Below are 25182 nucleotides of genomic sequence, written 5' to 3'. Positions count from 1 at the left end.
TTTAACATGAACTTTTTAATATAGCATTTAAAAAAAATACATCTTATTCAATTGTGTTGAACGTTTGGAACCTAACAGATATTGATCACCAGGCTTCACTATGAAGCAATTTTCCAATAAGACACTGATTTTTCTTCTCACAAACAATGGAAAACTATATTTTTATTGTTAAAAAATCGACAGTGCATTTAAGAATACAGCAGCAGTCAGAGGCAACCCAGTCAGACCGATTCCCAACACAATTACTAGTTAGGGGTGGGGGGGGGGGGGGGGTCACAACAACAAGTTAGTCCATGCCCTCGAAAACACAGGAGAATTTGATCCGCAGAAGCTGGCCAGCTGCTTCTGGTCAACCCGAGTCGAGTGAGAAACTCTACCTCAGGTGAATAGCATGGCTGGTGCCCCACCTCCCTCCACAGACTGACGTTCCGGGCTTGAAGAATTAAATAAAATCAGGGCCATCAAAATCCTATTCCATTAATCAAATAAAAGCTTACTATGTGACAGGCAACTCACCAAGGCTCCTTCGACAGCACCTTCCAAACCCATGACCTCTCCCACCTAGAAGGACAAGGGCAGCGGACGCATGTGAACACCACCACCTGCAAGTTCCCCTCCAAGCCCCACACCATCCTGACTTGGAACTATATCCCCGTTCCTTCACTGCTGCTGTGTCAAAATCCTGAAACGCACTCCCCAACAGCACTGTGGGTGTAGCTGGACCCCAAGGACTGCAGTGGCTCAAGAAGGTAGCTCACCACCACCTTCTCTAGGGCAATTAGGGATGGGTGATAAATGCTGGCCGAGCCAGCGACGCCCACATCCCATGAAAGAACAAAAGCAGGTGCAAACTTATTAGCCTGTTGGTCTCCTGAAGGATGCTGGCACTGTCAGGGCTCACACACCCAGCTGCCAGCAACAGCTGAACCCTATGGGCCTGATGCCAACAGCTTTGGTGGGCACTCACTGACAGCAGCATCCTCTGAGTTACTACGGCATTCCAGCCAGCAGAGGACATATCCCTCCAAGCAACTGCAACAGCAACATGGAGAATCAGTAAGTCTTCCTCCCTGATGTCTCAACCAGGGGCTGGAATTCTGTCCTGAAGGACACTGGCAGCATATAAAGTTAACTGAAAACCTTGGGGAGCTTTCAAGACCAACACCTCTGCAGTGCATGAGAGCCAATGAAAGGAGGAAAATTAAAACAAGTTTTTCAACAAAAAAAAAGGAAAATAATACTGTCTGACTTTTGAACTCTGGTTTAAATTGAAATTATTGGACATCTTACTCAACACAAGTGGGTGTCCTTGCCGCAACAGACTCAAGACAGACAGATCAAGGAAGTGAGAGCAATGAAGAACAAGGGTGGGGAAGTGAGCCAGAACAAAAGGGGTCACTGACGCAGCACGGGACTATGGACATTCAATACTCCGAGTGCAAGTTCAGGAGAAATGTTGGAGGTCAAATTATCATTCTAGAAACCTCACAGGTAAATGGGGAAAATTGCAAAAAGACACTGTGCATGTTCCAGGAGCCAGTAACATTCTCCTTTGAGAATTAATAAAAACTTTGCAAGACAATCAAGCCTCTGACACACCCCATCTCCTATGCATGTACCTTGGATTGATTTTTTTTTTGAAAAAAAAAAGAAAATCCCTGCAATTCTTCTGAAAACTTGTTGCTAAAAATACAAACTTGGTAAAAGCTCTCATGGGAGTCAATAAAATATTTCTCCAGATATATACACTCACACTTGATTGCTGCTAATTACTTATTCTTTTCTCTTCCTCTTCTTCCACTAGACAGTGAGTCTGGGTCCACAGACACCCTCCATAATCAAGTATCAGCAGCAGGCTATTTGGCCATCGAAGGAATCACTGAGCCCATTTCTGTCCTTTGCCTGATGCCCAGCTGCACACACACACATCCCCATATGCATGCGTAGTTTATCCGACAGTGTTCAAGAAAGGCTGAAGGCTCTATCTCACCACCCCACCAATCCCTGACATGCGCACTGAGCTTGGAGACACTGCAGCCAACTGGAGCAGTTTCCCCACACCCAGATTGTCACCAGGGAAGAGGGGCTAACCACCACCCAGACAGCGAGTTATGCAAGGGTCTCTCTCTCTCAACCCAAACACTCAGCAGCCTCAGGGGTGGGTGGGGGGGGGGGGGAAAAGAGACTGTTTGGAGGGCGATTGCAAACTCCATTTCAAATTGCATTGAAAGATCCTGGTCTTTGAAAACATCACAACCCTCCATGCACTGCATGTGTGTCTATTTTTTTCCAGGAGAAAGGCAGAGTAGTTTACCCGTTTCATTCAATCCCCCTGCACTTCCCAACAATCATTTGGGTTCCAACCATAGTGTGGGCTTTTTAACAAAGATCTGCGACTTCGGATTCTCAAGCCAGCTACAACTTCCCGGTTTGCAAGAGGATTTATTCAAACTGTCAGTCATTTATCAAGCACTACAACACACACAGGTCACTGGGAATGGACTGTTGCCAGCTTGTTTCTGTTGCCCAGACATTCGGGAATGGGCTTGCTTTGCTCTCGACAGGACTGGACATCAGCTCTTCTTCTCGGTCTCCACGTTAATCAGAAATTGCAACGTGTTCTCACATTGCCTTCCAAAATACAAGGTGGGCACAGTTGGTGCTCGTACAAGCTTCCAGGATTGTTACCAGCAGCCGTCGTCAGTTTCCAGTTGTCTTGCATGCCAAGTGTTTGGATAATTTCCCAGTTCACCTCTTGGAAAACTGCCAGAGCGTGCCACTCAACACAACACCATCTTTCGACTGAAGGAGGGCTGTCCTCAAGACGATGGTACTAGATCCTACTTCTGCCTCTTGCTTATGAAGTACTTGAAGAACTCATAGACCGACCAGCAAATGGCAGTGGAGGGCATTTGATAAATGACACGGGCCTGCACTCCCTTGAAGTAAGCTGGGAACCCGCCAATTTGGTAGACGGTCCTGAAAGCGTTGGCCATGCCCGAAAGGTGCCCATGGTTGGCTTTCAGTGTGCCCAGCTCCAGGCTCTCCTGCGTGTTGAGCAGTGTCTTGCAGACGTCCAGTGGGGTGGTGGCTGCAGCTGCCACAGCCCCCGCCAGGGCCCCCGAGAGCATGTGAGACGAGGGGTTGTAGTGCCGACACGGATTGAGCTGCTCCTGCATGAACTCGTAGGTCATGAAGTGGATGGCTTGGAAGGGCACGTTCATGGTGAGCTGAGTCGTGTAGCTGCGGTAGAAGGCTCTGCTCCCTTCCAGCTTCCGCACAGTCCGGATGCAGTGCCAGGCACTCTTGTACGGGGACTGAAACATCTGCATTCGTTGCTTGACAGCTGTGTGGACAGTCAAAAAGGTGGGGGGGGGGGAGGTAACGGGAGGAGGAAAGCAGAGACAAACACAATGGGGTTAAACAGAGCCACACTTCAATGCTGTCAATGACTTGATCTCAGTCCAATGCAAAGATGACCCCGATCCACTCCCCCCGATCCTGACCTCCCCATGGCACTCTTGCAGTGGGTCCCCAATACTACAGGCATTGAGCTGCATCTCGGTAACCCCCATCCTAATTGTCCTCCTTCAGGTAGGAGTTTAGCCAACTTGCATTGGTCAATTGCACTGAAACCGGAGGTGGGATTAAGAGTCATAGGTATGTTCTTCAAGCTGCCTTAGGGGGTCACAAAATTAACCCAAAGTCAATCGCCAAACAATTCCCAGCAGCTATCTTTTCCTGAGGGTTTAAACCACGGAGCCTTGAAACACCCCACCCCTGGCAACTGGCTCCCAGACTGAGATTAGGTGACAAGACCAGGACTGCAGACCACCTGATCTGGACATACTAGTGCTTTTCCCCAATCAGGCACCAAAAGGAGTGACTCCATCCTCACTGATTCATGAGGCACAGCACCCTACTGGCAATCTCTGAGCAACAAGGCCAGGAGAATTAATGCCAAGTAATGACTCCTTTGTGGCTTGCAACACAAACTGACCCTTGACCCTGCCCAATGTCATTACCTTCGGCTGGAGTCATCACGGCATCATGTAGTAGGGTTGCCATGCTTCCCGCTACACCTGTAGAAGAAAAGGGGACATCAGCGACTCTGACCTCGTGTTGCAAAACCCTCTCGGGACTTATCCTCATAACTGACTCACTACCTTTTGCATCCAGCGGGACAGTTACACTGTGCCCGAGACTAAACATCAGTCCCATCAGCTGGAATGCCAGCTTTTTACAGGCACTAACAGGCTCTGAAGAACACATGCTCGAGACATACATTAAAGGGCCAACATGCTCTGAAATGTGCATTTGGACAGAGAAAAACACACACATGTCTCTGAATATACTGAGAGGCGGGGGGGGGGGGGAGGACAGAGACAGTCCTATTAACACAGGTTTGAACAACCTGTCACAGGGTCATCTACCAACACCTTTTATCCAGGACTGGGAGGGTGAGGGGAAAAAAAAGATGGGGGGGGGGGGGGGTGGAGAGGAGAAGAGATAAAAAAGGAAGTATCTTACATTTTTGGAAGGCCTTTCAGCCTAATCACACTGCAAAACTTTGCACAGCCAATGAAATACTTGTTCAGTGGTGCAGTCGATGTGAGATAGCGAGAGCCGACCACAGGGGGGGGGCATGAAGCAAGAGAGTGGAGAAACAGTGCATAGACACTTGGTTCCACTGAGCTACAAGGCAGTCTTCAACCCTTGAACTTCTCAATCGCCTGTGGAACTGTCAACACATCAAACTCAACAGAAATAGCCTCAACTTTGGACAGAATCAGATTCCACTGTGACTCCTTGTGTGCCAAGATGCTGCAGTGCCCTGGGCCAGACTGGTTAACATGGCATTGTTGGACTGCCCAACAACGTTGTCAGCAGCTTGAGCAGCAAACCAACAGCAGACACCCACCTCACCAGTCTAACTCCAGCCATCAAAAGATAGTCCGATCTCATCTGACACCCATCTTTCACTGCCCTGACTTCTGACAGCGTGGCCTCGATTTTACACTGGGCCTCAGGTGTACTTTGTCACACATATTTCAGTGGCACCTTCTCTGCTGGTGTGCTCACCAGTCAGCATGCAACCAGTATTTGAGAGCTCTTGGAAATAAATGCTGCCTCAATTGGTCTGTCTCTACCCGCTTTCATCTCTCCTTGCTCTAAAGCTTAGGTTACAGCACTATTTACAGTCAGCAGATTCCAGTGGTCTATGTTGGTTCGCTGTGCCTGACAGCGGGTTGAAGTCCAGTGTACCTGAGCACACACCTAGGAGTCCCTCAGTCTGGGCTCTGCAAACCAGAGTGTAAGTGGCCCAACCTCTCCGGAGTTTGATTAATAGGAGGTGATCTCATTTCAACATCTGCAATTCTTGAGAGAGTCAATACTGAGGGGCTGTTTCCCCATGGCTGGAGAGTCCAGAATGAGGGGGCAGCCAGGTCAGACTGATGGAAGGAGATATTTCTTCACTTTCAGTGTTGTGAAAGACTGGCAATCCCCACCCCACACAGCTCAGTCGTTGTGTATTCAGGACAGAGATCGATGGATTTTTGGGATATGGGGATTGGGCAGGCAAGTGCAGTTGAAGATTTGATTTAGATATTTTTGATTTCGAGATACAGCACTGAAACAGGTCCTTCGGCCCACTGAGTCTGTGCCGACCATTAACCACCCATTTATACTAATCCTGCACGAATCCCATATTCCTACCACATCCTCACCTGTCCCTATATTCCCCTACCACCTACCTATACTAGGGGCAATTTATAATGGCCAATTTACCTATCAACCTGCAAGTCTTTTTGGCTGTGGGAGGAAACTGGAGCACCCAGAGGAAACCCACGCAGACACGGAGAACTTGCAAACTCCACAGGCAGTACCCAGAATTGAACCCGGGCCGCTGGAGCTGTGAGGCTGCGGTGCTAACCACTGCACCGCCCAAAGATCAAGAGGATTTTCTTCAATGGGGGTGCAGGCTCAAGAAGGGTATACAGCCCATTCCTTTTTCTTATGTTCTTCAAACTCATGTCAAAGCGCAATGGGATTGGGTTAAACACAACCAAATCCCACCAGCTAAACCAAACATGACCAAGATGGATTCCTCAGCAGTTTGGTTCGGAAACACATGACAAGTGATCTGTGAAGCAAAATGATCAAACAGAAGGCGAGTCTCCACCCAAGACTCACGCTGTTCCACTCGAACTGACTGACTCCAAATCATTCAAACAGTGAACCAAGTATCATGTGCCTGGTTACCTCGGAGGCTGTCCAGGGCTCCCACCACTTCACATGTGGACAGGACTTGGCGGTAGAGGAAAAATAACTTGCACCTTATGCCACACCTGAGCCACTGGCCCTCTGAATCAACAACCACCCACTTTTATATCACGGCTTTAATGTTGACAAACGTCCCAAGGGTTCGAAAACAGAGTCGGATATCGAGCTGTCTAAGGAAAGATTAGGACAGACAAACAAAAGCTTGGTTTTAGGAGCGTGTTAAAGGAGGAGCAGCAGCAGCAGAGAGATTGAGGGAGGGAATGCCACAGAGGCAGAACACACCATTACCCACCCAGTCTGTCACCCATGCCTCAGTCAGAAGATCATGGATTCCAGCCCTATTCCAGGCACTCGCACACAAGATCCAGGCTGACACATCCAGGGTAGGACTGAAGTATTGATCGAGACAGTCATTTACAGCACAGAAAGAGGCCAATCAGCCCATCGAGTCCATGCCAGCTCTCTGCAGCGCAGTGCATTCAGTCCCACTGCCCTGCTTGATTGCCGCAGCCTTGCAAGTCTATTTCTCTCAGGTGGCCATCGAATTTCCTCTGAGTCATTGATTGTCTCCACTTCCACCACCTTTGTGGGCAGTGAGGTCCAGGTCTTTACTACCCGCTGTATAAAACTAAGTTTTCCCTCATTTTCCCCCTGCATCTCTTGCCCAAAACATTCATTCTGTGTCCCCTAGTCCTTGTACCGACAGTTAATGGGAACAGTTTTTCCTTAACAAACTTACCTAGGCCTGTCATAATCTTGCACACCTCTACCAAATCTCCCTTCAATCTCCTTTGCTCCAGGGAGAACAACCAGAGCTTCTCAAAACGAACCTTGTCGCCAAGATCCCTCAGTCCTGGAACCATTCTGGCAAATCTCCTCTGCACCCTCTCAAGGGCCCTCACATCCTTCCCAAAGTCAGCTGACCAGAACTGGACACAATACTCCAGTTGGGGGCCCAACTCGAGCTTTATAAAAGGTTCAGCATAACCTCCCTGCTTTTGTACTTAATGCCTCTATTATACAAAGCCGAAGATACCACATGCTTGACGAACCACTCTTGTCCTGCCAGTTCAAAAGATCACTCAACCAAATAATCTGCTCATGATCACGTTGCTGTTTGAGAGCTTGTTCTAAGCATACTGGCTCTCACATTTCAGACAGGACAACAGTGACTTCACTTCAAAAGTACTTCCTTTGCTGTGAAGCACTCAGAAATCGGAGTTGGTGAAAGGATCCACAGAAATGCAAGCTCTTAGTGTCTTCAGTGATCAGGAACGGGAATGATACTGGAGACAATGAGGCCCACTGTGCCTGGATCAACTCTTGCCAAGAGCTTTCCAATTAATTATGCTTCTCCCTGATCTTTCCCAAAGCCACAATAGGGACTCCAAATTATTTCAAGTGGTTTGGAACAGTTCAGGAGATTGGTGAGGTGGCAATTTGAGCATCATTCACCATGATGATTGCTGATATTTCCTCCTCACCATTCATCAAGTTCCAAGTCAGAAACCACCTTGAGAAAGACAGTTTGCTGCTATCACTTCACCTGCACTCAGAAATCAATCCATCCATCAGTCCCAAGTGCAGCATGAGCCAAGTCTATGAGGGCTCAGGTCAGAGAGGCAAACACCTGCTTCAACTTCACAGCCTGACTGCAAGATACTGCAGCTCTGCAAGCAGAGACCCGATCCCCAAGCTCAAGAGTGCTCAAACATAATGGAGTTGATCAAATCCCACAAGGTCTAGCCAAGAGATCTGATCATAAAAGACAAAATAGCTCTTCGTAGATACTTCTGTTGTCCTGAATGCTGGAACTGCCCCTGGTGTCCTGCAATCCCCTACCCGGCAGGCAAGAGGGGGTAAGCAGTCATCATGGAGACTGACCTGGTCTGGGACCAACAAACTCACACATGGACACTTGACAGGAGTTAGGGCACAGTTGGCAGGACACTCAGCTGGAATGAGAGCTGGCTGGGACTGCTCAGACCTGCTTACATTCGTATTTATTTAAATTGTCACCAGAGAATCACTTGCAATGGCTTCCCTCCGGCACGGTTACCTCTGGTGTCCCTCAAGGATCGATCCTTGGCCCCTCCCATTTCTCATCTCCATGCTGCCCCCCCCAGCGACATCATCCGAAAGCACAGCGTCAGTTTTCACATGTATATTGACGACATCCAGCACCTCTCTCGACCCCTCCACTGTCGCTAAATTATCAGACTGCTTATCTGACATCCAGTGCTGGATGAGCAGAAACTTGCTCCAATGAAATATTGGGAATACTTAAGCTATTGTTTTCAGTCCCCGCTCCAAACTCCATTCGCTCTGGACTGACTCCATCCCTCTCGCTGGCAACAGTCTTAAATTAAGCCAGTCTTTTTGCAACCTTAGTGCATTGTGACAGAGGAGCTTCTCACCTCTTTTGTGCCATTACTGAGACGGTCTAGTTCCACCTCTGCAACAACTTCACCTTGTCTTAGCTCATCTGCTGCCAAAACTCTCATTCATATCTTAGTTACCTCTGGATTTCACGATTCAAACACACTCCTGGCTGGTGTCTCACATGCTGTTCTCCATAAACTTGAGGTCATCCAAAACTCTGCAGTGTCTTAACTTGCATCACATCACCCCTGTGCTCACTGATCTGCACTGGCTCCTGGTCATTAATGAAGATTTTAAAATTCACATCCTTTTTCCATCCTTGCATGGCCCTCTCCCCTCCCCATCTCTCTTATCTCCTCCAGCCCCACAACCCTCAGAGATACCTGCACTCCTCTCATTCTGGCCTCTGGTGCGTTGCTGATCTTAATGGTTCCACCATTGGTGGCCATGCCTTCAGTTCCACAAGCTGTGGAATACCACCCCCACACCACACCTCTCCGCCTCTCCATCAACAGGCTCTTTAAAAACTACCTCTTTGGCCAAGCTTTTGGTCATCTGACTAAATGGCCAGAATGTAAAAACCTCCCTCGCTTCCCACCCACCCCCCAACCCATGAACGGACTCGGAAGCTGGGCGGGTGCGCTGTAAAATTGCGAGAAGTGCCATGCCCATTGCCTCTTCCCCACCACCCCCCCCACACCTTGAGCTATTTTACCAGCAGCAATGAAGGAGGCAATTGCCAGCCCACCCCAGGCCCATGATCTGAACAGCAGCAGATAGGCACTTGAGTAGGTGCAGAGTATACAGTAATACCTGGTGGTTCCCTGCGGGCTGCGAGTGGGGTGAGAACCCCTCCAGCAGCCCGGGCTGTCCCCCGCTATAACAAACGCCCTGCCCTCGACTCTGATCCCCCTAACCTCGCCGGGACCTAGCTGACTGCCCTCGGTGAGGTCCAATGCCCACTTACCTTTCTGCAGGCCAGCGTCCATCACCTTCTTGCTGGGTGGAGTCCCAGTGCCGTTGCTGGGATTGAAGAGCAGCCAGCTCTGATTGGCTGGCGGGACATTCTGCCTCTGAGTGTCGGAAGCCCGGACTGAAGCCAATTAAGGGCCTGGGCCACACAAAACAGCAGCGTGGATTCCAGACCCAGCAGAGACAGCTCTCACCCCAATTGTCAGCCAGTGGGCAGGGACTCACCACGATATTCTGGCCAACGTGTCTTTTTGAGGGTTGTGTCATACTCTGCTTTATAACACTCCTGGGATGTTTTAATTACATTAAAGGCACCATATAAATATTTCTTGTCGACACTCCAGTGCCATACTGAGTGAGTTTTGCACTGTCAGAAATACCACTTTCCCATGGAGATGTTAAACCAAGGCCCCACCTGCACTCCAAGGTGGACAGGGAGTCATTTCAAAGAGCAAGCTAATCAACTCCAGTGTCCTCACTATTTGTAACTCAAGCAACATCACAGAGATCATGTAACAATTCACAAACAGGACTCTTCCACCCACCCCGCCCCCCCCCCCCTCTTTCATGGGCTTGATGGATCAAATGGTCTCCTTCTGCGCAGTAATGACTATGACTGGGTAAGGCCAGCAAGCTTCCTCCTCGAAAAGGGAAACAGTGAAGCAGCTGGGTCTGAATGAAGATCCGATAACTTTGCATTCAGTTTTATTGATAGCAGCTTTTTTTTTTTTTATAAAGTGCTCAAACGCCCATGGCAGGAGTTGCGCACACATTCTGCTGAATTACTTGCTCAGTAATGCAGCCAGGGCAGCAGCATTTATGACAGCTGTACGCTGGACCCCACAACTGCATCACAAGACTGAGTACTTGATTGGCTGTAAAACGGTTTGGGATGGGATGCCCTGGTGGGCACCACAGAAATGCAAGCTCTTGGTTTCTTGTTCTGCCAAAAGGATAATTGCAGCATGACAGTGCAATTCAGTTTCAGCAGCCAGAAGGCAGCTGACAACACAGCAAACACATATACTCCATCAGTGTGAGTGCCCAGTCTCTCTTCATCCAGCACAACTCATCACAAAGACCTCCTCCTCTTGCCTACAATGCCACCTTGGCCACAAGAACCTGCTACAAGTAAATAATTAGGGATAATATCACATGGGCTTCATAAAATATACCAGACAACACAAGCCTTGGTGATGAAATTGGGTGGGACGCTGCTTTAGAATCAGCACCATGGCTGCTTCAAACCACTTGCCCCTGTGAGGAAGCCTTCTGGTCAAGAGATTCAACCTCTGCACATCAAGGTTTCACAACCAGATGCCAATTTGGTGAAGGGTCTCTCGTGATAGGCAGCAGCATCTCCAAACATAACACTTATGAAGAGGTTAAGCTCCTGACCACGAGCCCAACACATGGGGTTCTTGCCCATGTCCGCCCTCTGCCCGTGAACATGACACCAACTGGCAAAGTTGCTCACAGAAATCAGGGTGAACTGCTGCAGGAACTAAACTGCCCCTTTACTCCTTGCAGTAACAGTGATGGACGCCACCCACTCACAATGGGTTGCGGACCTATCACAATCACTTGGAACGGGATCAGACCCCTTTGCGACTGTGCACCCTCGAAGTTCCAGCAAGGAGCAGCCACCTGGATCCAGCCCACACAGGCTGGCTCTGGGCCTTCCAAGATCTGGTCACTGGGTACGTGCTCAACGCAACGAGAGATTGGAGATTGAATACTTAACCGTGAAGAGGATTGAAATCAGAACATGACAGCAATGCTTTTAAAAAGGAGAAAAAGGACAAACCCATAAGCTAAGAGCTGATAACATAACTTTAAAGCTGTGGCCCACTCAATGAAAGTACTCATTAACAGCACGGACATTAAAACCAACAGACAGGCATGCAACAGACAACTACTTTGGAAAAGCTTACACTCGCTGGCTGATTTAAGTACAAGAGGCGAGCCAGGGTTGCAGCAGAATGTTAGAGAAGAGAATTCACCGGACTTAATTGTCAAATACCGTTTGCTAAGTGACTATTGCCACCGTGACTGATGGCATCACTTAAAGTCCTTTTCATTTTCTCATAGCAGGCAAAATACAAAGCGTGAGCAGGTCCTGCACCAAGAACCATCGCATTCAGTCCTCGCAAAAGCCTCCAGTAACCTTCTGTGTGCATAATCCTCTGCAGAGCATCAAATACATTCTTGTACTGTGCCTTAGGGTCGGGCTGTAAACTCTGCATGCGAGTCTGCGTAGGGGAGAAAAGAATGAAATGAGAATGGAACGCTCGGATATTTCCCTCAGAAAGCAGGAACTTGCATATCTACATCATCTTTCACGGCCTCTGGATATCCCAAAGTGCCTTCACTGTTGTATAAAACATGGTAGCTAAAACACTGCACAGCAAACTCCCATAAACAACCATGACTGGGTGATATCTTTGAAACCAACAGCATTAAACGAGAAATATTGGCAGAGTGCTGGGGAGAACTCTGCGCGTCTTCTTTGAAATAATGCCCTGGGATCTTTTACATCACCCACCGCCACTTAAGAAAAAAATTGAACAGTTGCTAAGTTTTATCGAGGCCTGCAAGCATCAACTGCACAGTGGCCCTTGCTGATTTGCTCAACTCAATTCCAAGAACGCTCGTCCTGCACTGGAGATAATACTGAGCATCAGTAGGTCCACAGATACCTTTAGAAGGTCTGTGATAAAGACAAGCAAACAGTCAGCAAATCCTCTACTAACGGCTCGGCCCGCCTTTATCATATCAGCTTCAGGGACCAACAGACAACTGGTCAAAGGTACTCAACGTTTGCTTCACTGATAATCTGCAGGGTCAGTGATCTGCACGAAAGCAGAAAGGAGATGGAGAAAGGACATCAGCACATCATTTAGAGCAACAACAAAGAATTACTCGTGCACCCCAATGGACTAAGCCGTCACACAACACATTGGTAGTTAGAATAGAACACAAGCCACTTCACATGAAATATACGGCTCACAAACAGGCCAAACCACCCAACCAGTCGTGCAGATGTTAATGCTCCACTCAGGCCTCCTGCCAACTTTCCTCGTATAACTCTTGTCACTTCTTGCTTGTGTGATTATCCAGCTCCCCCTCAAATACATCTGTGCTCTTCAGCCACTCCCTGTGGCACTCAATTCCCTACTGGATTCCTTGCTGAATTCCATTATATTGATAGCCAGTTTTACTCTTCCCCACAAGCCCGAACGCTCTCTCCCCATTGACTATCAAAACAGCTGGTCATTTTCAACATGTCCAAAAGGCTCAGCCTCCTCTTTTCCACAAAAAAAACTTTGCATTCTGCTCATGTTCTGAATACACTCTAGATTTCAGGGGAGATGGTGGAAGTAGATTGAGACATACAAAAGACAAAGTAGCTAGATTACTTTGAACAAATATTTTGGGATGCAGTTGGAGCAATTTGAAAACAGCAGATGCTAATCTGTGGGAGTCAAGGAGTGAATTTGAGCCAGGGGTCGAAGGGCTTGGGTGTTCCCCCCCAAGATGAAGAAGCATTGTTATCATTCAACAACAACTCCATTATTGTATCGCTCCACTACCAGGATTATTACAGAAGTCAAATTCAAGGAACCTTAGACCATTTTTGTCAAGCAATTCCTACATTCTCGAACCTCTCCAGCAATCCTAATGACAGATATACGTCAGACAGTGCTCTGGAAACGTCTCCCCATATTTCCATAGACACAAATATTGCAGAGAGAGATGGAGGCTACAGCGAGCAAAGTTGGACAAGGGCCATTTGCTTTCCAGCTCCCTTCAAACCAGAGATACTGGTTTGATCCAATACCATCACGTCATGCATCTCTGCTCAACATCTTATGCAATTCACCAGGCGCAATTGAGAGACACTGGCATACAATCAGGAAATGAGCTACTGGGTGAAACTAGTTGCTCTCCCAACTAGCCAGCCAGCCAACCTCCCATCTTACAAATTCTAGAAATTGAGCTCTGCCATCTGTTGCCTAACTCACTGAGTCCTGTTTACCCATCACCCACAATGCTCACTGACCTACACTGGCTTAACACCCTAAGAGATCTCTGGACTGCTTCAATTCTAGCCTCATCAGCATCCCCTAGTTTCACTGCATCACAATCGGCTGCTCAAACACCAATTCCCTGACTTCTTCAGCTTCCCCTACCTACACTTCCTTTGAGACACTCCACAAAACCTAATTGCTTTGGCTGAGCTTTTGGTCACCTATCCGAATATCTCCTTAAGTGGCTCGGTGTCAAATTTTGTTTGATTACTGTTCTGCAAAGTGCATTGGGACACGACACTACTTTAAAGGCGCAAAAGAAATGCAAGTTATTGATCAAGCACGACACTTGTTATCGCAATGAGTGAAACCAGCTTGCACTAGGTTTAGCTCTAGCCATCCGAAGCTGAAAAGTTTACACAGCACCAGGAGATGCCAGGTGGCCTCTTGCATTTTTTTTTTTCCCCAATAAGTCAACTTTCAGCATTGGCTCTTCAGCAAATCTTTTACCATATGATTATTGCATCCTGGAATCCCAGCAGTCTTGCCATTCAAAAAACAGTAAAACTTGCAATTGAAAATGTCAATACACCTTAAAAGATAAGATTCACAATTGACATGACAAGCATCACCAGGTTGGGGGTGGGGGAAGAGAAGGAGAGAACTTAATTGGCTTCACTGTGAACTCTGAACCCATCTATTCAAGCTTAGTGTTACATACAGTACCAGCCTTGGGTGTTTGCAATGACGTGAGTAAACAAATTAATCAAACTATGACCAGGATATTCTCACCACAGTTGGACAATTCACAATAGTGCAACAAGCAGGACACAAGTTGAAAATAGCACGTGCTGCCAATTCCTATTTAGTGAACTGACTTTGAGCACTGTATAATGGGCTGTAATTGAACAGCACACGCCTCTAGTCCGATACCAGACACAGACGAACTTGCACCAGGTCTCAGTCACTCGAGCTGGAGGTGCAGGGCTTGCTCGTCTTACACCTCGTGTCAGCTGTGGCTCAGTGGACAGCAATCTCACCCTCCGAGTCAAAAGGCTTTGGGTCCAAGTCCAGTGGAGCACCATGGGAGTGCACACTGTCGGAGGTGCCGGTTTCAGCTGAGACATGAAACAGATGCCCCATGTGCCCCCTCAGGTGGATGGAAAAAAAATCCCATGGCCCTACTTCGAAGAGGAGCAAGGACGCTCTCACCAATGTTCCGCCCAATTTTTATCTCCCAATCAATATCACTAAAACAGATGTGCACATTTCCTTCAATGGGAACTACACTTTAAATGGCCTTCACTGGCTGTCAAGTGCAACGGGACATGCTCAGGTTGTGAAAGGTGCTATATAAATGCAAATCCCTTTATGCATTCAGTTCTCTGGAACAGGATTTGGACCCACAACTTAGCAGTCAGAGTTTTACCAACCAACTCAAGTTTCGGACCAGGATTCAATTCAAGGTTGATGGAAAAGATTGGTTGAGACGTCATAAGTCTTGTCTTTATCATGGGTCAACCATGCATCAGTAAAGACAAAAAAAAATTTTGTTTCTCAATATAATCTTGTCAAATCATGACTGATGACCAAACTATAATCTAATCAACCCTCGTCAGCTACCCTCTCAAGCATACCATACCTGAAACGTCAGCAGTTGAGTGGGGTACATATCCGGAAGTAGCCCTTATGAAGAGCCACAATGGGCTCAATGGGTCGAATAATCTGCTGTGCTCGAGCATTCTCCAATGTTTTATATACAACCATCTGTTAGTTGTTACTGCACAACTACAAGAAAGCAATATGACCCCCTTGCACACTTGGATTATTTTAGTGAATCTTGAAGTGCATTTTGTTTATTCTTGGATGAATCAGTACTTTCATGCCTTCAGCTGTCAAGAGCTAGAGTCTGTGTTTGATACTCTGACAAATTAAGCAGAGAGCGTGGCAGCACACTGCAACACAACGAAAGCACGACGGCCAAAAGCAGAAATCGACATATTTCACCTGACCGAGGGAGCTGTAACTCAGATAGTGAAGGAGATTAATTGGGACTTAACATTGGGGTGTGATTCATCCTGCTGACTGCATTATGAAGAATCCCAGTCACTGGCTACTGTCAACACAAGCACCATCAGTTCCAACCCTCAACACACGCAGTCTCATTGCACAATTATGTTGGACACTGAAAGAATGAAGGAACCATTGGAGAAGTTAAGTGACCTGCCAATGCCCATCTCAAAAAAAAAGAATAGCCATGAGGAACGACGTGACACTCAAAACTCAATGAGGGCTTTGAATACAACCAAGAAAAAGAGATTTCCCAGACTGAAACAAATGACGAAGGGTTATTATGAGGTCAGCTTTCTTTAAGAAATCATTTGTATTTATAATCACACTTTTAGCATACTGAAACACACTAATGTGCTTCACATTAGCATTGTCAAACTAAATTTGGCATCAATGCACAGGAGTGATTACAATAGGCAACCAAAAGCTTGGTCAGACTTCGAAGCAGAATCTTTAAGCAGAGAGGTCAGTCGAGAGGCTGGGAGGTCTGGGGAGGGAATTCTCGAGCTTGGAGCGAAGGCAGCTAAAGGCATCGTCACCAATAGGAGAACAATGAAACATGAGGAAATGTCGGAGCAGAAAGGTATTTTGTAGAGTTGTGGGGCCGGAGGAGGTTACTGAAATAGCGAGGGGTAAGGCCACGGAGATTTGAAAACCAGTTTGAATTTTCTTTTCAAATCACAACCAAAGGCGCTAAGTGGATAATGACATCTAGACCCAGTGCACTGAAAAGCCCCCAATATCTCCAATCTTGGCTCATGCCTCAAGGGACAGGACAAGGCCCGACCATTTCAGCCACAACTGAAAACGAACATGCAAACAGGAAGTTCCTCCACAATTAGAATGGTCAGTCAGTTTTGTTTTGGCGGATGACAGTTATGTTGCTGTGTTGATATATTCATGTATCATTCATAGTTCTGGCGTTGAAAAGTAAACAGGAGAACAGGAGTATATAAAAGCAAAATACTGCGGATGCTGGAAATCTGAAATAAAAAGAAATGCTGGAACCACTCAGCAGGTCTGGCAGCATCTGTGGAAAGAGAAGCAGAGTTAACGTTTCGGGTCAGTGACCCTTCTTCGGAACCCTTCTTAGGATAACAGGAGTGACTGTCATCCAACAAACTAATTTTCACATCGTGTTAGTGTACAAAAAACAAATTATATTTATTTAGTACTTTTCAGGACCCCAGAACATCCCAATGCACTTGATAGTCAATGACGTACTTTCAACATGTTGCCACTGTTAAAACGTGGAAAACACGGTAATCAGTTTACCAACATCAGTGCGATAATGACGAGATGATCTGTTTTAGAGATGTGGATTGAAATATAAATATTGGCCAGCACACTGGAGAGAACTCCCCTGCTCTTGCGTAAAATAGGGACATGAGATCTTCTATGTATGAAAAGGAAGAAGCCTGTGTTTAACATCTCATCCAAAAGATTGCACCTCCCACAGTGCATCATCAGAAGTATGACACACAAAAACTGACAGGAAGCAAATGTGCCACACACGCAAAATGTGTCCAATACCCAGGACCTTTCAAAGATGGATAGTTAAGTTCAAATTTCTCATCCTTCTCAAACTAACATTCTGGATTTCATTCATGGGATGTGGACACGGCTGGCCAGGACAGCATTTATTACCCCTCCCTAATTGCCCTCGAGAAGGCAGTGGTCAACCACCTTCTTGAACGACAGCAATCCACATGGGAAAGGTGCTGTTCGGGAGGGAGTTGCAGGATTTTGACCCATCAATGAAGGAACAGCGATATAGTGTGTGGCTTGGAGGGGCACATGCAGGTGGTGGTGTTTCCATGCATCTGCTGCCCTTGTCCTTCTACATGGTAGAGGTCATGGGTTTGGAAGATGCTGTCTAAGGAGTATTGGCGAGTTGCTGCAGTGCGTGTTTATGGTACACACTGCTGACACTGCGTTGGTGGAGGGAATGAATGTTGAAGATGGTGGATGGAGTGTCAATCAAGTGGGCTGCGTTGTCCTGGATGGTGTGGAGCGTTGAGTGTTGGTGGCGCTGCACCATTGAAGCCGCAGTAGAAACAAGCAGCAGAGCATGAAGATTGGATGGGGGTGCATGATGAGAACAGCGACCAGAGCTGTGCAAACGTGTGGACGCCACACAGACACACAGACACACAGACACACAGACACACAGACACACAGACACACAGACACACAGACACACAGACACACAGACACACAGACACACAGACACACAGACACACAGACACACAGACACACAGACACACAGACACACAGACACACAGACACACAGACACACAGACACACAGACACACAGACACACAGACACACAAGGATTCTCAGTCCAGTCACACCCCAAGGTTGCACACCTGCTTACGCAGCAGGAGATAGATGTCAGCAAGATTGATAAGGGCCATTGCAAGAGCCTCATTACTTAACTTCCCAAGTTACAGGCCAGTTTACTCAAGATAACCCTGCAAATTGGAGAAACGGGAGCATTTCCCAAACAGCTAACATCTAAACAATCCTCCTGCTCCAGATGGCTGGACAGATTCCAGGATGACAAAAACAGGATGCAATTTGCATAAGTGTTCCCACTGAAAAATCAGAATAGTTTCAGTTCAGGAAGCTTTTAACAGGATTGATAGCTGCTCCCTGTCTGCATATAAAGATCTAATTTCTAGCTGCGAACTACTTCATACAACTAAGAAACCCCTCCTGATCCCATCGAATTAGCTCCGATTCCAAGGTATAAAAACCATCAGTTAAAAGGTACATGTTACGATAGAGAGAGCAGTACCAGTGGTGTTACACAGAATGCACTGCTCATCAAGGGTATAACGTGCAGATCAAGATGCTGTATCACATGGAGTAATCCCAGTGTTATATACAACACACTCCAATTCCAAAGTCGAACCCGCCGTCAGGGGTCTGAAATCTTTACCTCAGGAGCCTTGCAAAAAACATGACTAAAGTTAAAAAAAAAAACTACTGGGAGCCACAGGACAAAAATTTAGCACTTCTGATCTGGGAGAAGGCATAATTTTCATCGATAAGAAAATAAGTGTTGAATTTATGTAGAACAGGAAAGAAAAGCCGCAAATGAGATGTTTAACAGCTGCATGCCACAGGTAGCAGACCCCTGACCGAGGTTCTCAAGGTTCAATTACTCTCCACAGCATTCCCTACTATGAATAAAGCGCATGCTTAACACAGCACACAACCCACAGGTAAATGTTCCGGCTCCCCACACTGAAAGCTGTCACAAAGCTGTTATATATTGCATATACTCTTATCAGCCAGCATTCCCAACATATAAAGAAGCAACCTTCCACGACAACGCTTCTGATAGGTCTTCTCATGTCCCTTAACAGAGTATTGCCCCCCCACCATTGTTGTTGACAGGGCCCTCAACCTTGCCTGGCCCATTTCCCGCACTTCTACCCTCACCCCTTCCCCTCCCTCCCAGAACCGTGACAAGGTGCCTCTTGTCCTCACTTTCCACCCCACCAGCCTCCACATCCAAAGGATCATCCTCCGCCATTTCCACCACCTCCGGCGTGATGCCACTATCAAATGCATCTTCCCCTCCCTGCACTCCGAAGGGATTGCTCCCTCCGTGACACCTGTCCACTCCTCCATTACCCCCACCACCTCGTCCCCTTCCCACAGCATCTTCCCCTGCAATCACAGGAGGTGTAATATCAGCCCATTTACCTCCTCTCTGCTCACAATCCCAGGCCCCAAACACTCATTTCAGGTGAAGCAGCGATTTACTTGTACTTCTTTCAATGTAGTATACTGTATTCTCTGCTCACAATGTGGTCTCCTCTACACTGGGGAGACCAAACGCAGATTGGGCGACCGCTTTGTGGAACACCTCCGCTCAGTCCGAAAGCATGACCCCGAGCTTCCAGTTGCTTGCCATTTCAACACTCTCGCCCCCAACTGCTCCTCCCCCCTCTCCCTGCTCTCATGTCCACATCTCTGTCCTGGGCTTGCTGCAGTGTTCCAATGAACATCAATGAAAGCTCAAGGAACAGCATCTCATTCACCGATTTACTCATTTACAGCCTATGAGAATAGAATTTCAGAGCATGAGGGACCCCCCTTTTTATTTTCAGTTATTTTTTTCTTTATTTTAACTTTATTTTTGTTTGTTTCATCATTCATTTTTCTTACCATGTGCCTGTCCATTGTTTTTTTTTCATGTTTGTGCTTTGGGCCAGGGCTGTTCATTTTTCTGTCCATTTACACCCTCCCTGCACAAACACTGTCTTTTCACACACCATTAGCATACAGTTTGCCTTTGCTCCATGAGTCAGTTATTTCTGGTCAGTTATTCTCTGTGACCTGGTCCTATCAACACCTTCTCTTTTGTTATCACTTGCCCCACCCCTGCTTTACTTGCTTAAAACCGTTTACATTTCTAACAGTTGCCAATTCTGAAGGGTCATTGACCTGAAACATGAACTTGGCTTCTCTCCACAGATGCTGCCAGACCTGAGTATTTCCAGCATTTCTTGTTTAAAAAAAAAAATAAGTGGAATACACACCTCTCGTAAATTACATAGGTCCTAAAAGGTGCAGTTCAAGAAGAGAGCACCTCCAAGTGATGAACCAAACTACACTCCTACTTCAAAACATACACCAGTGCATTCAGGGCCAGATTACATTACATTCCATTCCCCACTAGCAGTGTTATATCCAACATTTGTAACCCTCTGGAAAGATATATTCCATTGAGAAAGAAAAACCCGATGGGAAGGCTGCACCATCCTGGCTAACTAAGAAAGTTTAGGATACTAACAAATTCAAAGATGAAGCTTGCAACACTGCTGAGATCAGTGGTCAATGAGATGAACAAACTTCAGAAGCCAGCCAAGAATGAGTAGAAACAAATGAAGGAGAAATAACAGTATGAGAGCGAGCTGGAAATATTAAAACTTATAGTAAGGGTTTCAACAAGTATTTTAAAAGGGGAAAAAAAAGTGTAACAACAGTGAGTGTTGGTTCTCTGGCGAGTGTCAGACTGGGGAATTACTAATAGGTCACAAGGAAAAGGCACAAGTATTCAACAGGTAGCATGTCTTCATTGGAGAAGACACAAAAAACATGACAATAATACTTGAAAATGAAGAGGTAAAAGGGAGGGAGGAACTTAAAACAATCACGAAGGAAAAGGTAGTGGCAAAACTATTAGAACTCAAGGGCTGCAAGTCTCCTGGACTTGATGGGCTGCATCAAAGAAGTGGCTGCAGGGATAATAGATGCATAGGCTGTGATCTTCCAAAATTCCCTAGATTTGGAAAAGGTCACGGTGGATTGGACAACTGCAAATCTAACACCTCTATTCAACAAAGGAGCTGACAGAAAGCAGGAAACTGAAGGTGGGTCGGATTAAAACCGGTCATGGGGAAAATGTTAAAATTCATTCTTAAAAAGAGGCAATAAAATCAAAACAGGCAGAGCCAACATGGTTGCGTGAAAGGGAAATTGTTTAACTTATTAACGCTCTTTGAAGTAGCAACAAGCAAGGTGGATAAAGGGGAACCTGTACATGTGGTCTACTTTCCAAACGGCATAAAAGAAGAGCTCATGGTATAGGGACTAACATATTATCATGGATGACAGTCTGAAGGAATAATAGCTAAATTTGCCAAAGACACAAAGATAAGTTGGAAAGTAAGCTGTGAAGAGGACAAAGAGTCTACAAAGGGATCTAGATCGTTTAAGTGACGGGACAAAAATTTGGCAGATGCAGTAAAATGTGAGCTTGCCCACTTTGACAGGAATAGAAAAGCATGATGTTCTTTGAATGGACCGACACTGCAGAACTCCACGGTACGAAGAGATCTGGGTACACGAATCACAAAAAGTTGGTATGCAGGTACAACAAGGAACGAAGAACGCACATTGAATGCTCGAGGGCCAGAATGGCCTCCTCCTGCTCCAAAATCCTCAGCGGTCTGCATTCATTACTATCCCAGTGTACACAGGTCTCGCCCTTCACCCCTCAGGTAACCCATCCCCTCCCCCAAAATCCTCCCCACCAGCTCCCCCCCCCCCCACCAAGAACCTTTCCCTCTCATACCCCCTCCCCTCATACTCTCCCCTCCTCAACACCAGTACCTCCTCCCCCAATACATTTCCCTCCAACAACCCCTCACCTCAACAGCCCCCCCTCTCCCCTAGTATTCCCCCCTCCTCCCCCAACCCAAGTACCTCCTACCCCTCATGTCGCTCACTCCCTCCCCCCCCCCAGGTACCTTGCCCTCTCACATCCCCTCCCCTCATATTCCCCCTCCTCCCTCCTCAGTACCTCCACTCCTCTCCCCCTACCTTTCCCTCTGATACCCCCTCCCCTCTTCCCTCATGTCCCTCCCTCCCCCAGGTACCTTGCCCTCTCACATCCCCTCCCCTCATATTCCCCCTCCTCCCTCCTCAGTACCTCCACTCCTCTCCCCCTACCTTTCCCTCTGATACCCCCTCCCCTCTTCCCTCATGTCCCTCCCTCCCCCCCCCAGATACCTTGCCCTCTCACATCCCCTCCCCTCATATTCCCCCTCCTCCCTCCTCAGTACCTCCACTCCTCTCCCCCTACCTTTCCCTCTGATACCCCCTCCCCTCTTCCCCCTCCCTCCCCCCCCCCAGGTACCTTGCCCTCTCACATCCCCTCCCCTCATATTCCCCCTCCTCCCTCCTCAGTACCTCCACTCCTCTCCCCCTACTTTTCCCTCTGATACCCCCTCCCCTCTTCCCTCATGTCCCTCCCTCCCCCCCCCAGGTACCTTGCCCTCTCACATCCCCTCCCCTCATATTCCCCCTCCTCCCTCCTCAGTACCTCCACTCCTCTCCCCCTACCTTTCCCTCTGATCCCCCCTCCCCTCTTCCCTCATGTCCCTCCCTCCCTCCCTCCCCCAGGTACCTTTCCCTCTGATCCCCCCTCCCCTCATGTCCCTCCCTCCCCCAGGTACCTTTCCCTCTGATCCCCTCTTCCCTCATGTCCCTCCCTCCCCCAGGTACCTTTCCCTCTCACATCCCCTCCCCTCATATTCCCCCTCCTCCCTCCTCAGTACCTCCACTCCTCTCCCCCTACCTTTCCCTCTGATCCCCCCTCCCCTCTTCCCTCATGTCCCTCCCTCCCCCAGGTACCTTTCCCTCTGATACCCCCTCCCCTCTTCCCTCATGTCCCTCCCTCCCCCAGGTACCTTTCCCTCTCACACCCTCTCCTCACTCACCTTGACCGAGTCAATGGGGAACATGACCGAGTGCTCCAGGATCCCGGCCACCGAGCCGGCCATCATGTGGGTGCGGATGGAGACGCTCTCGGGAAGGGTCTCATAGACGTCTCCGCCGTCCGCCTCGGCCGGTGCTGCCCCGGGGCAGCCGGCCAACTCCTGCCGGGACTCCAGCCCGCGGCGCGGGGGGCCACCGAGCGCCGGCTCCGATGCCGCGCAGCCCACATCCATGAGCGGCCAGGAGGCGAAGGCGAAGCCGCTCTCGCCCGCCGGCTCCCGGCTTATAGCCCAGGCCCCGCCCCCTCCACCCTCACGCACGCCTGCGTCGCGACGTGACAGACGTGCCCGCCCCTCCCGGCTGACTGACAGCCCGTTGCACCAATCACAACCAGGGAGGGCTCCCGGCCCAACCAAGGCGGGCGTTGGCGGGGGTGGGACCACACCCCAGGCGCGGGCTGTCAATCAAACGGTCTCCTAGCGCCGGCCAGCGTGCTGACCAGGGCGGGGAGGGGAGGGTGGGTCACAAAAGCCCTCGCACCAATCCGGAGAATGGGCGGTGACCTGATGTCTGATTGGCTGATCCGGCCGTCAATCAGCACCCACTTTGTCCAATGACGCGAAGGTCCCCACCCCCCCACATTGTTGCATTTCACCGTGACTCGACTGTTTGAGGTGAATTGAGGGGATGCCCGGAGGGAGATGGTGTCATGAGGAGCTGGCAAAGCAAACCCTCAAATAAATTGGACAAAGCACTTTGCAAACAACCAGCCCTTTTCAGGAAATATACTTCAACTTTTACAGAACTTTGTTCCACTGGAAATTGCTTCAGGCAAATTCCTTCCCATTTTGCAGAAACTTGTGAATGGGGTTTTTGAGATTTTCCTCCTTGCTTCTTTCGTTTAATCTCGTTCAAAAAAAACTTCCAAAGGGCAATGGGCATCAGTAATGTCGGTGTTATTGAAAGCAGAAAAACTATAAAACTGAAAATGGTGCCAAAGTGTCCATCCCGCAAGACATAACTCTTTGGGTGTCGCCCCCTGGACACGACTGCAAACTAAGATAAGTGAGTGGCTTCATGCAACAGAAGAAAAGTTGAAAGGGCTCTCGGGGAGGGAGTGGAGGAATGGGAATAGTGCCCAAACCAGTTGAGGAGAGGTGAAAACTGCATGAAGATCATTTCAGTGAATGACAAAAGAGTGTGAATTGCTAAATAAAGGAAGTGACCAACATTGTGCTCATGAATCCATATTGATTTAAAATTCTTATGATTGTTTTCAAATCCCTCGATCATGAATTTCCATGATTTCACCATTGGCGGCCGTGCCTTCAGCTGCCTGAGCCCGAAGGTCTGGAAGTCCCTCCTGAAACCACTCCACCTCTCGGCCTCTTTCTCCTGCTTTAAGACGGTCCTCAAAACCTCCCTCTTTGACCAAGCTTTTGCTCACCCGCTGTAATATCACTTTCTGTGGTTCGGTGTCAAATTTTCTCTGATAATGCTCCTGTGAAGGGCCTTGGGATGTTTTATTACATGAAAGTCACAATATAAATTTATATAAAAACAAAATACAGTGAATGCTGGACATCTGAAATAAAGGCAGCAAGTGCTGGAAATACTCAGCAGGTCTGGCAGCATCTGTGGAGAGAGAAGCAGAATTAACGTTTCAGGTCAGTGACCTTTCAAAGAGAACTGGAAAAGGGTCGAAATGTCACAGGTTTTCAGCCAATAAAGCGGGGGTGGGGCAAAAGACAACAAAAAGTGTCACAGGACAGAAGGCCGGACAGATTAACTGACAGGCAGGTCATGGGGCAAAGGCAAAGAGAGTGTGCTAATGGTGTGGTGAAAGACAAAGCATTCGTGCAGATGGAGTGTTAATGACAGAATAATGAGCAGCCCTAGCCAAAAGCACAAACATGAAAAAAAAGTAGGTAGGTGCATGGTAAATTACAAAAAGAAAGTTGAGACAAAATAAAAAAAGGGCCATTCATGCTCTGAAATTATTGAACTCAATGTTCAGTCCGGTAGGCTGTAGCGTGCCTAATCGGTAAATGAGATGCTGTTCCTCGAACTTGTGTTGATGTTCACTGGAACACTGCAGGAGGCCCAGGATAGAGACGTGGGCATGAGAACGTGGCGTGCGGGGGGGGGGGTGGTGGGTGTTAAAATGGCAAGCGACCGGAAGCTCGGGGTCATGTTTTCAGAC

The 25182-nt window shown here is 47.9% G+C and overlaps 1 protein-coding gene across 3 annotated transcripts; it reads right to left on the bottom strand.

Annotated features, from left to right (window-relative positions):
* Nucleotides 1-23279, bottom strand: LOC137357238 (mitoferrin-2-like). 3 transcript variants are annotated; one of them, XM_068023420.1, is made up of 4 exons: nt 22982-23279; nt 11663-11891; nt 4026-4082; nt 1-3346 (listed from the first exon to the last, which is right to left on the bottom strand). In XM_068023420.1, exons 1-4 carry the CDS (start codon nt 23210-23212, stop codon nt 2841-2843), a joined length of 1023 nt encoding a protein of 340 aa, XP_067879521.1. In that variant the 5' UTR covers nt 23213-23279; the 3' UTR covers nt 1-2840. The 3 variants fall into 3 exon arrangements, with proteins under 3 accessions (XP_067879521.1, XP_067879524.1, XP_067879522.1); XM_068023423.1 differs by lacking the exon at nt 11663-11891 and having other exon boundaries at nt 22982-23067; XM_068023421.1 differs by lacking the exon at nt 22982-23279 and having other exon boundaries at nt 11574-11756.
* Between the last annotated feature and the right edge of the window lie 1903 nt (nt 23280-25182).

The sequence above is a fragment of the Heterodontus francisci genome, chromosome 47 (assembly GCF_036365525.1).
Source record: "Heterodontus francisci isolate sHetFra1 chromosome 47, sHetFra1.hap1, whole genome shotgun sequence".
Classification (NCBI taxonomy): Eukaryota; Metazoa; Chordata; class Chondrichthyes; order Heterodontiformes; family Heterodontidae; genus Heterodontus; species Heterodontus francisci.
Note: the sequence above shows the minus strand (reverse complement) of the source record. Positions and strands in the feature narration are given on the sequence as shown.